Source organism: Mesitornis unicolor, unplaced genomic scaffold (genome assembly GCF_000695765.1).
Source record: "Mesitornis unicolor isolate BGI_N332 unplaced genomic scaffold, ASM69576v1 scaffold27018, whole genome shotgun sequence".
In the NCBI taxonomy this organism is placed as follows: Eukaryota; Metazoa; Chordata; class Aves; order Mesitornithiformes; family Mesitornithidae; genus Mesitornis; species Mesitornis unicolor.
In genome coordinates, this window is record NW_010204267.1 from 32,923 (window position 1) to 47,394 (window position 14,472).

The window sequence follows — 14,472 nt, forward strand, 5'->3', positions numbered from 1 at the left end:
ACTGGCGTTGTTTAGCCTGGAGAAGAGGAGACTGAGGGGAGACCTTATCGCTCTCTACAACTTCCCGACAGGAGGTTATAGCGAGGTGGGGGTCAGTCTCTTCTCCCAGGTAAGAAGTGATAGGACAAGAGGAACTGACCTTAACTTGTGCCAGGGGAGGTTTAGATAGGATATTAGGAAAAATTTCTTCACTGAAGGGGTTGTTGAGCATTGGAAGAGGTTTCCTAGGGAAGTGGTGGAGCCACCATCCCTGGAGGTATTTAAAAGAGGTGTAGATGTGGTGCTTAGCAACATGGTTTAGTGATGGAGTTGGTAGTGCTAGGTTAACAGGTGGACTCAATGATCTTGAAAGTCTTTTACAATCCAAGCAATTCTACGATTCACTGTCTGAATTTTCTTTCGTAACACATTTAACTCAGCATTAAATGTTAAACCTACTGTTCAAAAGCACTGGCTACTTCTGAAAGTCTGCTTGCATTCAGAAGGAAAAGAAACACTGCTGCAATGCCCACAGTGCCTCCAGATTGCTGCCCACTAGATGTCACTGCGAGCACAACGTTAGTGCTGCAGAGATCGGGTACCTTCCCGACTCAAGACCAACTTAAAGCAACTAACCCTATTACCTTCTTTTTGCCTCTTCATATTGAAGACTTAGTCTGACCTTCTCTGCTAGATTTGATCTACTTCTTGCTCCAACCTGTTAAGAAAAAAATATTAGCCTTATTACTGTGTAAAGCTGTTACACAAATCAAGAAAAACCTATACACAGGCTAGAAAAACTGCAACTTAATAAAACCACACCCACCTGCAGCCACACACTTGCTGTTAAATGCCTGGTTAGGAATCTGGTCAGATGTACAAAACAGCGATGTTTTCTTCTGATCCAGCTCATCTATTCTTAACTACTGTGCTACCTATGGTCTATATTCTGTCAGAGTAAAGCAAGAGCATTTTCAAAGAAGTCTTGCAGTGACTGCACGCAAAATTTTGATCTCCTACTTTGAACTCTGCTGAACTTAGAACTTTGAACTAAGTCAGTATGTTTCAAAGTAAGAATTAAATAAATTTGCTACAAAACATAGACAAGCTTAGCCCTTTGTTTGAAAAACCTTGTATGGTCTCTTCCTTATAAACATAGCTCACAAAACTTGAAAAAAGGTACCAAAATTAAGCACAGCTTCCTGTGTATGTAAATATACTGTCAGTGAAACAGAGAAGGCTTTAATGAATCACTGAATAAATAGTTCCATCAACAGTTTTTCGGCTGCGTGAAATTAAATTGCACATTTAAATTCTGAGATCTTGTTTCTGAAAACTAAAAATATTCATCTTGAATTAAGGCTGTAAGGTGAAACATATACTATAACAAGTCCAAAAAATACTATCTACTTAGGCTGTACTGGAACTATTTGATTAAATCAAATTGTCATAAATGCTTCATGCCAAACATATAAAGTTCACCTGAATCTTAATTTAAAATGTAATGGGGGGAAAAAAATCAGGTAACTGATTCAAAGTAATTCTCTCAAATATGTGTATATATACATCTACCATCAACAGTAAACAACCATTTGATTCCAATTCCATTAATTGCAGCATTCTGATTAATTTTCTCTTACATTTGAAAAAATGGAAAAAAGCTCACCTCACCAGAAATGTCAGTCTGAGACCCTGTATCCAGAGTTTGTCTAGAAAAACACAGCTGGGAGTTCACAGAGCTGGAGCTCAAGTCTGGTTCAGATGTCTCAATGGTCTGGGCAAGGTTGAATTTCTCTCTCAGCTTTGCAAGACTCTGTCCAGGAAACAGAGAAGGAGGTGATGTTAAAGTTCCTTTGTACTCTACTGTGTTTATTCCAATTTATTTTAAAAAAAGTTTACATAAAAGATTCCAATATAAAAATTCTGCGTTTACTTTGTATTAAGCAAACTATTCTTCTAACCAAGCAGTTGGTAGGTGACCAACACCTACGACAATATAAAAACTACTCATGTGGTTTTATCTCTTCTGTTTTTGTTTAACTTGTCAACCAATTAAATACTTGACTGATTTAAAAAACAAAAAATCTGCTTTCAGAAAAGGAAATGGAGTGATTTAGATATGGTAAACTTTCACTGATTTAGAAAGTGGCCATGCATCTCAAAAACATCTCTTCATTTTGTCCATTTCAATCTTTTAAATAGTGGCTTAGAGGTAACATCTGCATTGTATCTTACAGACAAGTTCAGAACTATGTTATTTGACTGACACATAGTGTCTTTCTGAATTAGGAAAGTCACAGGCCTCAGTTTCTGCATCTGAAAACAGACAATGCTCATTTGGCTCAAGGAGTTTTGAGAGTCTCCTAAAAAGTATAGAATGCAGAGTATTTACAATCAGGAAAGTTACTCCTGTTAAAACAAATCCACACAAAACTTCAATTGTTCAAAATACCTTCATTAAATCTTGTTTTTCTCTCTCCCCTGAACTTATCGCCTTCCTGATAGACTTCAGTTCACTCAAGATGGCCTTGGCCTCACATAGTTCATACCCACTCTGGCCTCCAGACATTTTTTGGTCAATTCTGTGGAAACAGAGAATATTAATACTGGATACAGAATATAATACTAACATATCTGCTGCTCTGCTTCAGGCAGAAGCATAGTTAGAGAACAGAAGAGAAGGAGATAAGAGACACCATTTCCTTAACAGCCTAGCAAAGAGGAAAAAGGGCATTGAAGTCTCCATTAAAATACTTACTACTGAACCCTTGGCAAAAATGCCACACTAACACATACACAGTGCCCAGTGGGTGGGTTTTGCCAACATCAGGAAATTTCATGGAAAAATACTTCTGTTGGCTTTAAAACCACCAGAGCTTAAACTACTGGGGCCTACAAGTTGAGCCCCAAAGGCTCCACATACAATTCTTGTTGATTCAGTCTTGAAGACTCCTACATACACCACCAGGAGTACAGCAGTATTGCTGACAACACTGCCAAAATTCCCTTCCCCACCATAACTCTCTGCAGCATAGAAGCAGTTTTTGGGTACACCTTTCACACTATTAACTGCTCGTGATCCTTACAGAATCAGAATTTATTAGCAGCGGTATTCCCCTACCCAGTCCCACATCATGACATGGGCAGACACGCAAGCTTCTTGGTACTAATCAGCCTTGCAGAGAAGAAATCTGACCAGCTCCATTCTTGTCTCAGCTTCCCTCTTGTTTGCCCTAATCCGAGGTATTAACAGTCCAGAACAGCTGTTCTGCTCAGCCAGTCATCAGGCTCTCTGCACTCACAAAATCTCTAGATCATTGATACCATATATCATACCTCAGGCAATTTATTACATTCCCGTACTATCAACAATTTAAAAAAACTGACTTGAAAATTACAAAACATAAAAAGCCTCCAATCTTAGAGGTAAAAAGATACTTTATTTTAGTATTTCCTTATTTACTTCAGAAAGTACAGTTCATATACTTCTCCGACCTCTAGTCTGAGTATTTCATAGCATCATAGAAATGGCTGCAGCTGTGCTTCACAATATTAAAAACAACAGCCATCTTCACAAAATTCAAGCACCAGTAGAAAATACATTCTTTTATAATGCAACTGGTTTTCTGTTATCATCATCCAACATCTTTGCTAGAAGACATTAACCTTGTGAGTGAAGAATGAACAAACATTTAAATAATCAGAAGGGATCCCAAGCATCATCCCCTGCAAGAACTGAAACTCGCACGAAGCACCTGTAACAGTATTCTCTTTTACTTCCAGTTTTGTGCACAAAGATATCAAGGTTCCAAAGTGTATTTTAAAGCTGTCAGCATATCTGTTTTCCTTTCTCCATGTTTCAGTTTTTCTGCAAACTAGAACTGTATTTGTGTAAGAAAATTACCTATATGACTCACCACCCAGATTCCTATTCAAGGACATATTTGTTTCAGCTTGAAAGTTCCTCAAACTCTTTCATAGGTAGACTCTTGCTGTCTGACAATGCTCAATTTTGGTAACTTACCAGGTTTCTAAGGTCAAATACATACAGGATACACCAACAATTGCAATCATGAATGAACAGTTGGGTAATACACCACATGCTGACATGCTGACATATGATGTGCCACATTCAAGTCACAACTGCTTTATTCTGTATATAACTAAGATGGACAAGAAGGATCTCTGACATATAAGATATCCAATTAATTTAAAACAGGAAGATGGAATTAGTACTGTTTGAAAGTGACTGACTGAATTTTAAAAACAAATGTCGATTGTGTTTCTGTGGAATGCTGTTGACAGTTTCTGAAACATACTTTGGATTCCTGTCAAAATGGCTTGTGAGCAAGCTGCTTTAAAACAATACTTCATTGTTGAATTAATATAATAAAACCAGCATGATTGGCTAACTCTTAATCCCGGGACAGCAGCATGAGTTTTTATTACCTTAAGCTTTAGAAGCAATACGTCTTTCATCTAAATTTTGCATCGAATGAAATCTGATTTATGGTTAAATAAATTCAATCAACTATCCTTTTCTCTATATATTTATATAACAAACAAAGCTTATATTTCTATTTTAGTCTAAATGAAGGACGATAGAGACTTGACTGGCATCCTCCCAAGGTGCTGAGGGTTTTCAGTTTCAGATCGACTTCACACTCTTCATACCAGAAACACATTTTGCATCCATTTTGACATGTCTCCAATTATGACTGGCTACTTCCTTGACCAGAATTTTTTTCTTCTACTTAAAAAAACTCCTGCTGTATAGAACTGATCTATTGAAATACACAGGCAATAGCCTATACAAGACATTTTGGTTAGAACTGGGAACTGAACTTCAGTCTCTCAATTCCAAACACAGATGCTCTGTCACACTTTGCAAATTACCTCTCTGCATTTTACTGCTTCACCTGGAAGATGGAAATGCACTTCCCTTCTCTCACCTTTTGTCCATCTTCCCTAAATATTCTGCAGGCTCTCCTGGATAGAAATTATTACTTATCTGACAGTATAGTGCCATACACAGGAGGTACTGAGAAAAAAGGTGAATTAATCCACACAATATTAGATTAATGCTGCAACACTGCTTCTGCTTCTGGAGCTGGTGTACTAAGAGAACACAGCTCAGCATTTTACTGTGTAAATGCATCCTTAATATATGGGTACATACAATACAGAAAACAACTAGCATCAATAAATTTCTTTTCACATTAGTCAAGAAAACGTGCTTGTTAGCAAGGTTTCCTCTGCAGTGAGATCTCTGTGGTGACAGTTCCAGTAATGTTTAATATTTTAGAGCCCAACTTTGTAAGTCAGGAGCAGCAGGGAGTGTTTGGACTGAAAAAAATAATTTCCTAATAATCCAACTGGTTAAATACCCAGAATGCTCACCTGCTTCAGCATCAGCCCTTTGAACACCAGGCATACCAGCAACTGGAACAAAGAAAGTCAGGTCTCTAATCCTCAAACTGTGACTCATTGCAAACCCTGCACAGTTGTGCACAGTTGTACCTCTGAGAACAGCACCCTCCTCTCTCTTTTGAGCTCAGAGGTGGGGAAGGAGACAAAGACCTAATAACTTTCTTCTTCTTTTTTTAAATGGGACATGTAAAGCAGCTAAATTCTTCCTTGGGACCCTTAACCACTGTCCTTCTTTCTGCCTCTTTGCAACACAAGCTACCTCATGGAAAAAAAAAAAAAAATAGGAAGGGGAACAGATTTCTCACGTTAACACTTGCACAATAGCATTGTCATTTCTACAGATTTCCTGCTTCCTAACTGCAACAAAAAGAGTTATTAGATTCTCTTTTTTCCCCCCAGTAATTCTCTTACATAAGATGGATTCAATTCCATGCCAAAAAAAGAAATCAGGCGACTGAATTAAGTCGGTCTCAACGATTTTCTTTTACTCACTGTTGCAGTGTTTCAAAGCCCTGTTCCTTGTAGAGCAGCTCTTGCTTCATCTGAGAGAGTTCCCTCTTCAGCTTCTTAACCTTGAGTTTTAAATCAAAGGAAGAGTTAGAAAATTCCTCTTGTTAAACGGCATAACACATGGCTTTGAACAATTAATGTATTATCTACATCAGATAAGACAAAAAAGACAGTAAATTGCTCTACTGACACATATTAAAAACAAAAGGATCTCTTCTCTTCCTGATGTCTATGGGCAACATGCTTTAGTATTAAAGGGACACAAGCAGATTAAATCACATTCCTTATTTGTATCGATACCACACTGTGTTATTAAACCTGAGAGAACTTTAACAAGCAATTTGCTTCTCACTTGTTAAGCATGCATTCCAACTGTCCTACAGGGACATGCCTGCTTATTTTTAGAAACTTATAGTTTCACTTTTTCATTCCAGGAAGTTCTCACATCATTTGCACCATAAAAGACAAAGTGTGGACTCCTTTTTTTACTCCCTATGAACAATCCTTTCTTATAAAGCTTTACAGACACTGGATCACTAAATATATAATTCACGTTCATTTAATTCAAAGGTGACAATCACTGAACACACGCAGGTATATGCGCCTATTAAGAGAAATGTTTTTGGCAAAACATTCCCTACTTCCCCTAAATTTGCATGCCTAATTGCTTTTTAATCTTAATGTTGCTATTTTAGATATGAGTACACTACAAAATACTTATAAATCAAGATTAAATTAAAAAATCCCTCCATTTAATTTTTTATGTCATATTTCCCAAATGTACTAAAGCAATGTACTTCTGGACCACCTATAAAGGAGTGTACTTTAACACAAATTAAAATTAATCCTCAGCATACACATAGAGACAAAAATGCCTCCTTGAAATGTGAAGCCCCAAGTTTTTGTTTTTATACATCTACACCTAGCTCATTTGCATTTTACATACTAGCCAGATACTGTTATGCTTCTTTAACTTTCCAATCAGTAAGGTGAAAAAAGGAAGTTCCCTGCTCTCATCTACCACTGTGAAATTCTTGCTTGTTTTCATCTAGATCCTCAGATATTCAACTCTTTTGAAAAACGGTTTCTACTAAAATGAAGATTTTTTTACCACTTTAACTGAAATTTATTTCAAAAGATGTCTCCAAGACTTTTTGTACTCAATTTCCCTTAAACTTCCTCTTGGTACTATCCTTCAAATTTAAAAACAAAAAAGTGAGATTCCCAGCATGCCAGGCGACAAAGAGTACTGAGCATCAGCAGCTGCTGTAACTTTCCAAGAGACTTAAAATGCTTTGTATGACTAAAATAACCAGTGATTTGTGGCATCTTCTTATGATACTTAGGCTTTTGAGTTTGTAGCTTCTGGCTAATTAATTTTCTGTGACAGAAATAAAATGCTGTCAAATCTCCATTTTCTCCAAAGCCAAATCTGATCTCTAGATGAGGGGTTAGGTTCAAGGTTTTGGAAATTGTCATTACTATTTGCTTTACTTGAGAGAAAACTGGTTTTATTTTGACCATACTGAATAATTGGCATGACGCAATGTCTCTAAGTACACATTTAGTGCTCCTTAACTATTTCTTCCCTGACTAGCACAAAAATGCCAAGGATAATCTCTCAAGTGTTCTGATCAAGGTTATAGAAAATGAACACCTCTATGTTCCAGGTAAAGTAATACATAAAATATGAAAGAAGTCTCAACTTTTGAGAGAAATACAGAATGACTAAACTTTATTTTTTTTAATCAGAAATGTGAATTTAAAGTAATAGCAGAAGGCACACTTGATTTCAACTAAGAGGATTGGTTCTCTTAGAAACCCTTACATTTTTCCTCAAGATCATCTTCTGAGTGTCCTCCGCTGTAATTCATCATCATTTCATTATCAAGAAATGTGAGTTAGGCACATTATCCAAAAAGGACGTGACCTACATCATAAAATAGACTCTGTTTACTGCATCACACTTGCATTAAACTATTCTTGCGATCCTTGTCCTCTCCTTCAAAACCTTCATACAGTTCCTGTTTTTTTTCCACAACTCTTCACTTGTTTTATCCTTGATCTCCTTCCTACTGCTTCTGCACATCATTTTAAGTCACCCTACAGGCCTCTCGCTTCCTCCCTCAACACTACAGCTTCAAGCAAGCTCTTGTGCTAATGCCCCTCTGTTCCCAGCATCTGAGTACTAATGGAAGAACACCACCACCACCACCCCCCCTTGTTCTTTTATAAAGGTGCCTCCCCTACTTGCTGCGTATGGAATAAAACATACTGTGATCACATATGTATGGTGTAGTTTGAATTTTCTTGCTGATTACTAAGACCCCAAAAGGCCCCACTCAAAGTCCACTGCAGGATTCGATCCTTCAATTTCAATCTCATGAGAAAGGTCCTTCTTCTCCTACTTATTTCATTTAGCAGCTGTCTGATTTCTGTCACATTTTCTCCACAACCTATTGCAAAATAGGCACCTCATGCACCCAAAAGGCTCCACCTGCATATATTAAGCACAGCTAACAAGGAAAAGGCCAAAGGCCAATTCAGAGCTTCCTCACATGCTGGGATTCTCCCCTCCAGCCACCATTAACCTGATGATACCAGTAAGCCTCAGCCACTGTGAGAAACAGGTTTAGTACATCTGACCTAATAGTTCACTAAACAATGTGCAAATTGTAACCAGCTGGCTAGCAGCTTACTAATGACTAACTTTGTTTCCCATTAAGTCCACGCATGCATACACTGAAAAATGCCAAAAAGGTGGCACATTAGCAAGCATCCTCAAACATTCACACAGGGCAAACTATAATAGTCATACCTCTCTTGCCATCTTCTATGAAAACCACTTTCCAGCCCTAGCATCACAGGGCTCCACTTTTTCTTATCTCAATGGTTTTCACATCCAGTGGCTTTGAATGACAACACACTTTATGCTGATACAGATATTCTTGGATTGCACCCTTCTAAACTCTGCAGACAAGATTCAGGTCGCCTCTTTTAGGTACATATGCAACTTGGACTTTGCAATGCCAAAAAATCAGGTGTTGGGAACCAGCAGGACATTAGGCTCCTTGGCTCCAATAACAGCAAAGAAAGGAAAGCACCTCCAAAAATGAATAATTGTGATTAACGTGTCTGCCAGTGAACAGACAAATTGTAAACCTACAGCCAAGCGGCAATTCAGTGTTTCTGTATCTTGAGCTGGGAGGTGATTGGAGCTAAGTAACTGAGCACAGGACCATATCTGACTTTTCCCCTTTTTGACTTGTAGGTCTGGTGTTTTGTTCTTCAACAACACTGTTAATTTCCTAAATACACCAGTGATCCCCTTGCCAAAGGGAAGATCTGTTACTGCCCCACTCATTTTAGAAAGAGGCTCTTGCCTTGTCTTGTCATTCTTGTTCCTGACAGGGTCCTTACTGCTGTTGATTCTCCCTGCTAAACTTAGAAATTTTTTCGTTGCACCTCCTCCAATGTTAAAATAACTTCTCTCACTAACGACCTTCCCTTCTCCTTAAAGCATAAGGGACCACAAATTGAGATTGGTAAGGATGAACAGGTGTACAAGCAGTCAGGAAGGCAACATCCGGACACCAGTTTTACAGATTATTCCATCCCTGATTTATACTGAGTTTTAAAATTTTAATGAGCTATTCCACAGCTCCTTTTAAACATTAATTGTTTAGACTCCTGATCATAACTCTCACTCCAGGTGAAGGAGGATGTTACTCTTAGGCTTCTATGAGTGCTGCTCTGTGCAGAGACCAGGAGGGGGCAATGGAAGAGCAGAGTATCTGCTGCTGCTTGAGCTGCTTCTGCTCCAGCAGAGGCTATATTCCAGCCCATAGTGAAGGGCTGTGCTGTGTCTTTTTAACTTGCATGGTTTAATCTCATTTTTTTCATTAGTAACTACAGGCAATCCATAGAGCATCATAAGCCACAGCTTAAATAAATGAACTCCCTGTGTAGATTTTAAATGTCTTATATACCATGTCTTCCATATGCAAGATTAATTCAGTAGAGACTAACCTGTGAATGAAAGTTCTTTACATGGAGTCTGTTAGCAACCATACTGAACAGAGTAGACCAAATAATGCATTTTTGTTTGCTAGCAATTTCAAAATGTGAACACAAACTTCCATTCTTGATCTGAACAGTCCATTTTGACAAAACAGAGCAGAGTTTCACACCATCACTGAAATGTGGTTTTTAAACCAGCAGAAATTTAGTGAGGCAGTTCATATAGCTAATGGTGCATCTCTCAGAAGATTGTGGAAAAACAGTCATCTAGCTGCAGCTTACCTTAGCCTACTACTTTTCTACTTCCACCTAAAGATTTTTTCTCTTCCTTTTAAAAACAAAAGCATACAAGTGAAAATATTTATTGGATTTATTTAAACCCACGTCTAATTAGAGTATCTGTCAATTTCCCCAAGATGTGTTATCTGAAAGATACACATCTGAGAGAGACAGCTTCAAAAATTCATTAAAAACCTCTGAATGGTATTTAACAAGAATATTAGGAGGTTTCAGTACCAAGGTACAAGATACGTTTGCTAGTTCAAGCTTTGCTTATTCTACAGTCATAAACTTTGCACACAGAATACAAATGAATATGAGTTAAGCACTCTCACCCTTAATCTTGTAGTGGAGATTTCAGCCTTCAGAATATCAGGGTCATATTTTGTGCTTGATGAGGAGCTCGAGAACACTTTTTTAAAAAAGACAAAAAAGGACAAACACGTAAGTACTTTTAAATCATTAATTAGTCCCTTCCTCGACGAATCCACATTGATCTGAAACTACAAAGTGCAGAAAAGCATATAATACTTCAAAAAATAGATATCCTTTTAGAGTCAGCACTGTAGGATGGCAATAATTAATGAATAATCAGAATTTCCCCCCTTTTTCACCTTACTACTATTTGGTATCTCTCTTTGTTTGCCTATCCCAGGATCCTAAAGCAGCACCTCATTCTTCCTGGCTTTCTATATCCCTTGCTTTCTGTTCCCATTCCTCTAGCTGAGCCACCATGTGATCACCTCTTTCTGGAAGTTGTAATTTCTAAGGACATTTCTGAAAAGTAGATTTATTCAGAAGGTTCCCCACTCAGTTCTTCCACAGCTGGACGTGCTACTTTTATCACAGTGCCTTCTTCTAAGAGAGATGTTTGGCCAATGACAGGTCTCTGACAGCACTTTACTCAACACTGTAACATGTATCTCTACTTCACCCCTGATTGCAGCACACAGACCACAGAATTATTGGATGTCTATTGCAGACAACTGCCAACACAGCAGGATCATTTCAGTGTGCACCATGAAGGGCAGGAGATCCTGTTGACTTTGAACCCAGATTTGGCAGAATTTTGTTCTGACAAACTGCATGACAAAATAGACTTCAGAGTCAACTGCTCTAAACCACAGCTCAAAGGAGTTCAGTTGTATCAGAGAGAAGAGCATTTTCTCTAGCAGACTATCTTTGTATTAAATAATAATAATTAAAAAATAGTACGGATGCTATCTGTAAAAAAGCCAGAGTAGAAGGTGCTCATAGCAAACCTTAAAAACTCATCCTAAAGAGAAACAGGATTCCCTGCAAGGCACAGATCAAAGTTGTTACATTGTATTCTCCACTGTACTTACAGCTTGTCCGAGAGCTTGATTTTTCTTTGTAGGCATCGTTCAACCGCACATACTCATCCAGTGCAAGCGCTAGCCTCTGTTCCTTCACCTGGTACAGCTCTTTCTGAGTGCTGAGAGCATCCTGGGCTATTGTAAGATAATCTTTTAACATTCTCTCTTGTTCCTGCCTCCATTGTTTCCTGGGATCTTCTATTTGTGTTGTTTCTTTAAAGGAGAAAAAAAGGATTTAGAGACACCTCTGCTGAAACACATTGACAACTCAGTTGTTTCTTTGCCTGTAATCCACAGTTGTACAAGTGTAAACCATAGCTTGTCTTTGGTTACTAAGCAGATGCTCAGCTTTATTTAAGTTTTTCTTTGTCACAGTAGCATGTGTAAGAAACAGTATTTAAGGGATCGATTGCAAAATTGTGAACTCGGGTACAACAGGTAAATGCTTATGTAGATCATTCCCACATCTTCAACCTTGAATTAATAACATCCTATAACGCAAGAAAAAAAAACTATTTTTTGCATCAGAGTATTCGGAAATAATTGGATCAATGAAGTCTTTCAATGACATCTTAAAATTGAACACACTTCTGAACAAAAATAAAAAGTCATCTTAGCTATTACATTTTGTCACCACCCCCCCCACTTCATTAACTTTTACAGCCATATGTTTTTCATGTTTTATACCATTATCTCTCTCTTTTCCTTCCACCAAAACAAGTTTATCTTTTCCCCCATAACTGAACTAACAGAACATTAACTCTTCAGGTCATCTGACCTGATTTTATCTTTATCCCTGCTATGTATCTGATCCAAGATACAACTTTCTTTTATGGTCAACAGAGGGGGCTGCCCTCAAGAGGGCACTTCACTCCATCGAAGACAGGTGCCCAAATACACGGGAACAAACTGTTTTTTTGAGGCGTCTACTTCTTTCCATTGACTGCTCAGGTCACATAAATGAGTGGGGGCTAGAACAGTCCCTTAATGCATGACAGGCTTCACGTCAACCATTTTAATTCCAGCAGCCACACAGAAGACAAACTTGCATAGAAGCTGTAGACAAGAGGTTTACACATAACGCAGTGGTATATATTAAGGAAGTAGGTAACGAGATAAATCAAATTGTAGGTTTTAAAATTTTAATGGTTTGTTTTGTTGGGTTTTTTAATGTAAACATTATTTTCAAAGAGGAAGAGTTAATGCTGATGTTCAATCTTACCATTAATATTTCCTGACTTAGTTCAGCACTTTTTGAAGCTGTACAAGGAATATTCTTCCTCTACAGCTGTATTAAGTACAAAAACATTATTGTGAGTCATAACCACAAAAATTTGGAGATGTAAACACAAACATGCACCACGCTGCATTTTTTTTGTAAGTTACATACTATAAATCTACATAGATCTACAGGGATAACAAGTAATCTTCAGTACCAAAGTATTTAAGAGCAAAGTATTTACTTCAGAATTTTTCTGCAAAAGGAGGAAAGTTTATTCTCTGGGTTAGATTTCTGCCACTTTCGTTCTTTGGGTTGCTTTAGTGTGAGAACCAGTGCAGGGGGGTGGGAACAGGAACGCATGGCTGAAGATGTGGGGGAAACTGCAGCAGAATCAACCCAACTGCTGCTCTACGCTGCAGGTGAAGTGCACTCTTGGAAAGGAGCATTTTTTCAACTCCATACATGAAAAGAGATAATGTAACAGCAAAATCTGATAAGGACAGGTTCTGGTTAAAAACAATTTCCCATACTGACTACCTACCAGTTTTTCAAAAGCCTTTTTTGGTGTTGATAGCACACAAACCAGAAGACATGCAAATAAAACCTAAGCCTGTAGAATCCTAAATGATCAGTGTCTACGGAACCACTGATGCTTTTAAAAACAAATGAATATACACACACACACCTCCCCATGCAGGTGACCCTCTCCACCATTTACAAACATGACAAGCTTTTGTATTTCTACTTGCGGAAAGTATTTCTTAGATGTACACAACGGATGCATAGAGAGTATAAATCACATAAATCCCAGTGCAGCGCATAAAAGATTAAAGCAGAGGAGTTCTGTACACAGTTGGTTTTCCAATAACGCCAACAGGAACACTCTCTACAAAAAAAAACCAACAACTATATAGCTACGACACCCACACACATATATCCACATTTATAGCCTCCTGGTCTTTTCCACAAAGATACCAGGCACACAGAGAAACAAATTGATACCTTTTGTCTCCTAAATGGTCAACACACTTCCCTATCTGTGGCCACTTATTGCTGTTGTGCTTTAACACACCTCCACGTTCAGAGTTATTTACACAAGATAAGAAGTGCTGGTTTCCAGAGGTGTCCTTTTTTTGTGAAGCAAGATGAAGAGCATGAAGCAGGATTCTCATGGGTCAATGATCAAATAGGATAAATGCAGTTATGTTGTTTTTTTAGAAGAATGTAATGATGTGATTGTGTTTTAAGAGTGCAACCAGCAGCCACCAAATAATCTGACAAGATTGGAAGGTCTCATCTTCAAGCATGTTGTAGGTAATTGCCTTGTAGGTTTTAAGGGAGGATTGCTCAACATGCAGCCCAAAGACCAAATGTAGCCTGCGGAGTCCTAAAATGTGGCCTACAGACGCCCTGTCCTTGAGACTGCAAAAGAAGGACAAAGCTGATCAACAGCAGATTATATTGTATTGCTGACAAATACAATCTAACATTTTCTTTTTGCCTCTCCAAGCTGCACATGTAAAACAATGCCACGATTATATGAGCTAACATCTTTTGTACTGATAGTCATAAACAAGTTAAAGGTGACCCTGCACTTCAAAAATTGCATGCTGTAACTTCAGCACATGAGGTCTGGGTGTTTGCCTGTGTAGGCATGTTGGCTGGTGAAATTATTGTATGTGCATGTACTTTATT

At 38.1% G+C, this 14,472-nt stretch overlaps 1 protein-coding gene across 1 annotated transcript in view; it reads right to left on the minus strand.

Annotated features, from left to right (window-relative positions):
* The window catches only part of WWC2 (WW and C2 domain containing 2), a gene marked incomplete at its 3' end in the record, with an annotated part of 43,123 nt that extends 31,318 nt beyond the window's left edge, over positions 1 to 11,805 (minus strand). Inside the window, exons 1-6 of the mRNA XM_010191012.1 lie at positions 11,565 to 11,805; positions 10,554 to 10,630; positions 5,902 to 5,981; positions 2,432 to 2,561; positions 1,646 to 1,792; positions 624 to 697 (exon numbers count right to left, since the gene is read on the minus strand). Coding sequence (XP_010189314.1) covers positions 624 to 697; positions 1,646 to 1,792; positions 2,432 to 2,561; positions 5,902 to 5,981; positions 10,554 to 10,630; positions 11,565 to 11,715 — 659 coding nt within the window. The remainder of the gene's footprint in view (positions 1 to 623; positions 698 to 1,645; positions 1,793 to 2,431; positions 2,562 to 5,901; positions 5,982 to 10,553; positions 10,631 to 11,564) is intronic.
* Positions 11,806 to 14,472: the final 2,667 nt, after the last annotated feature.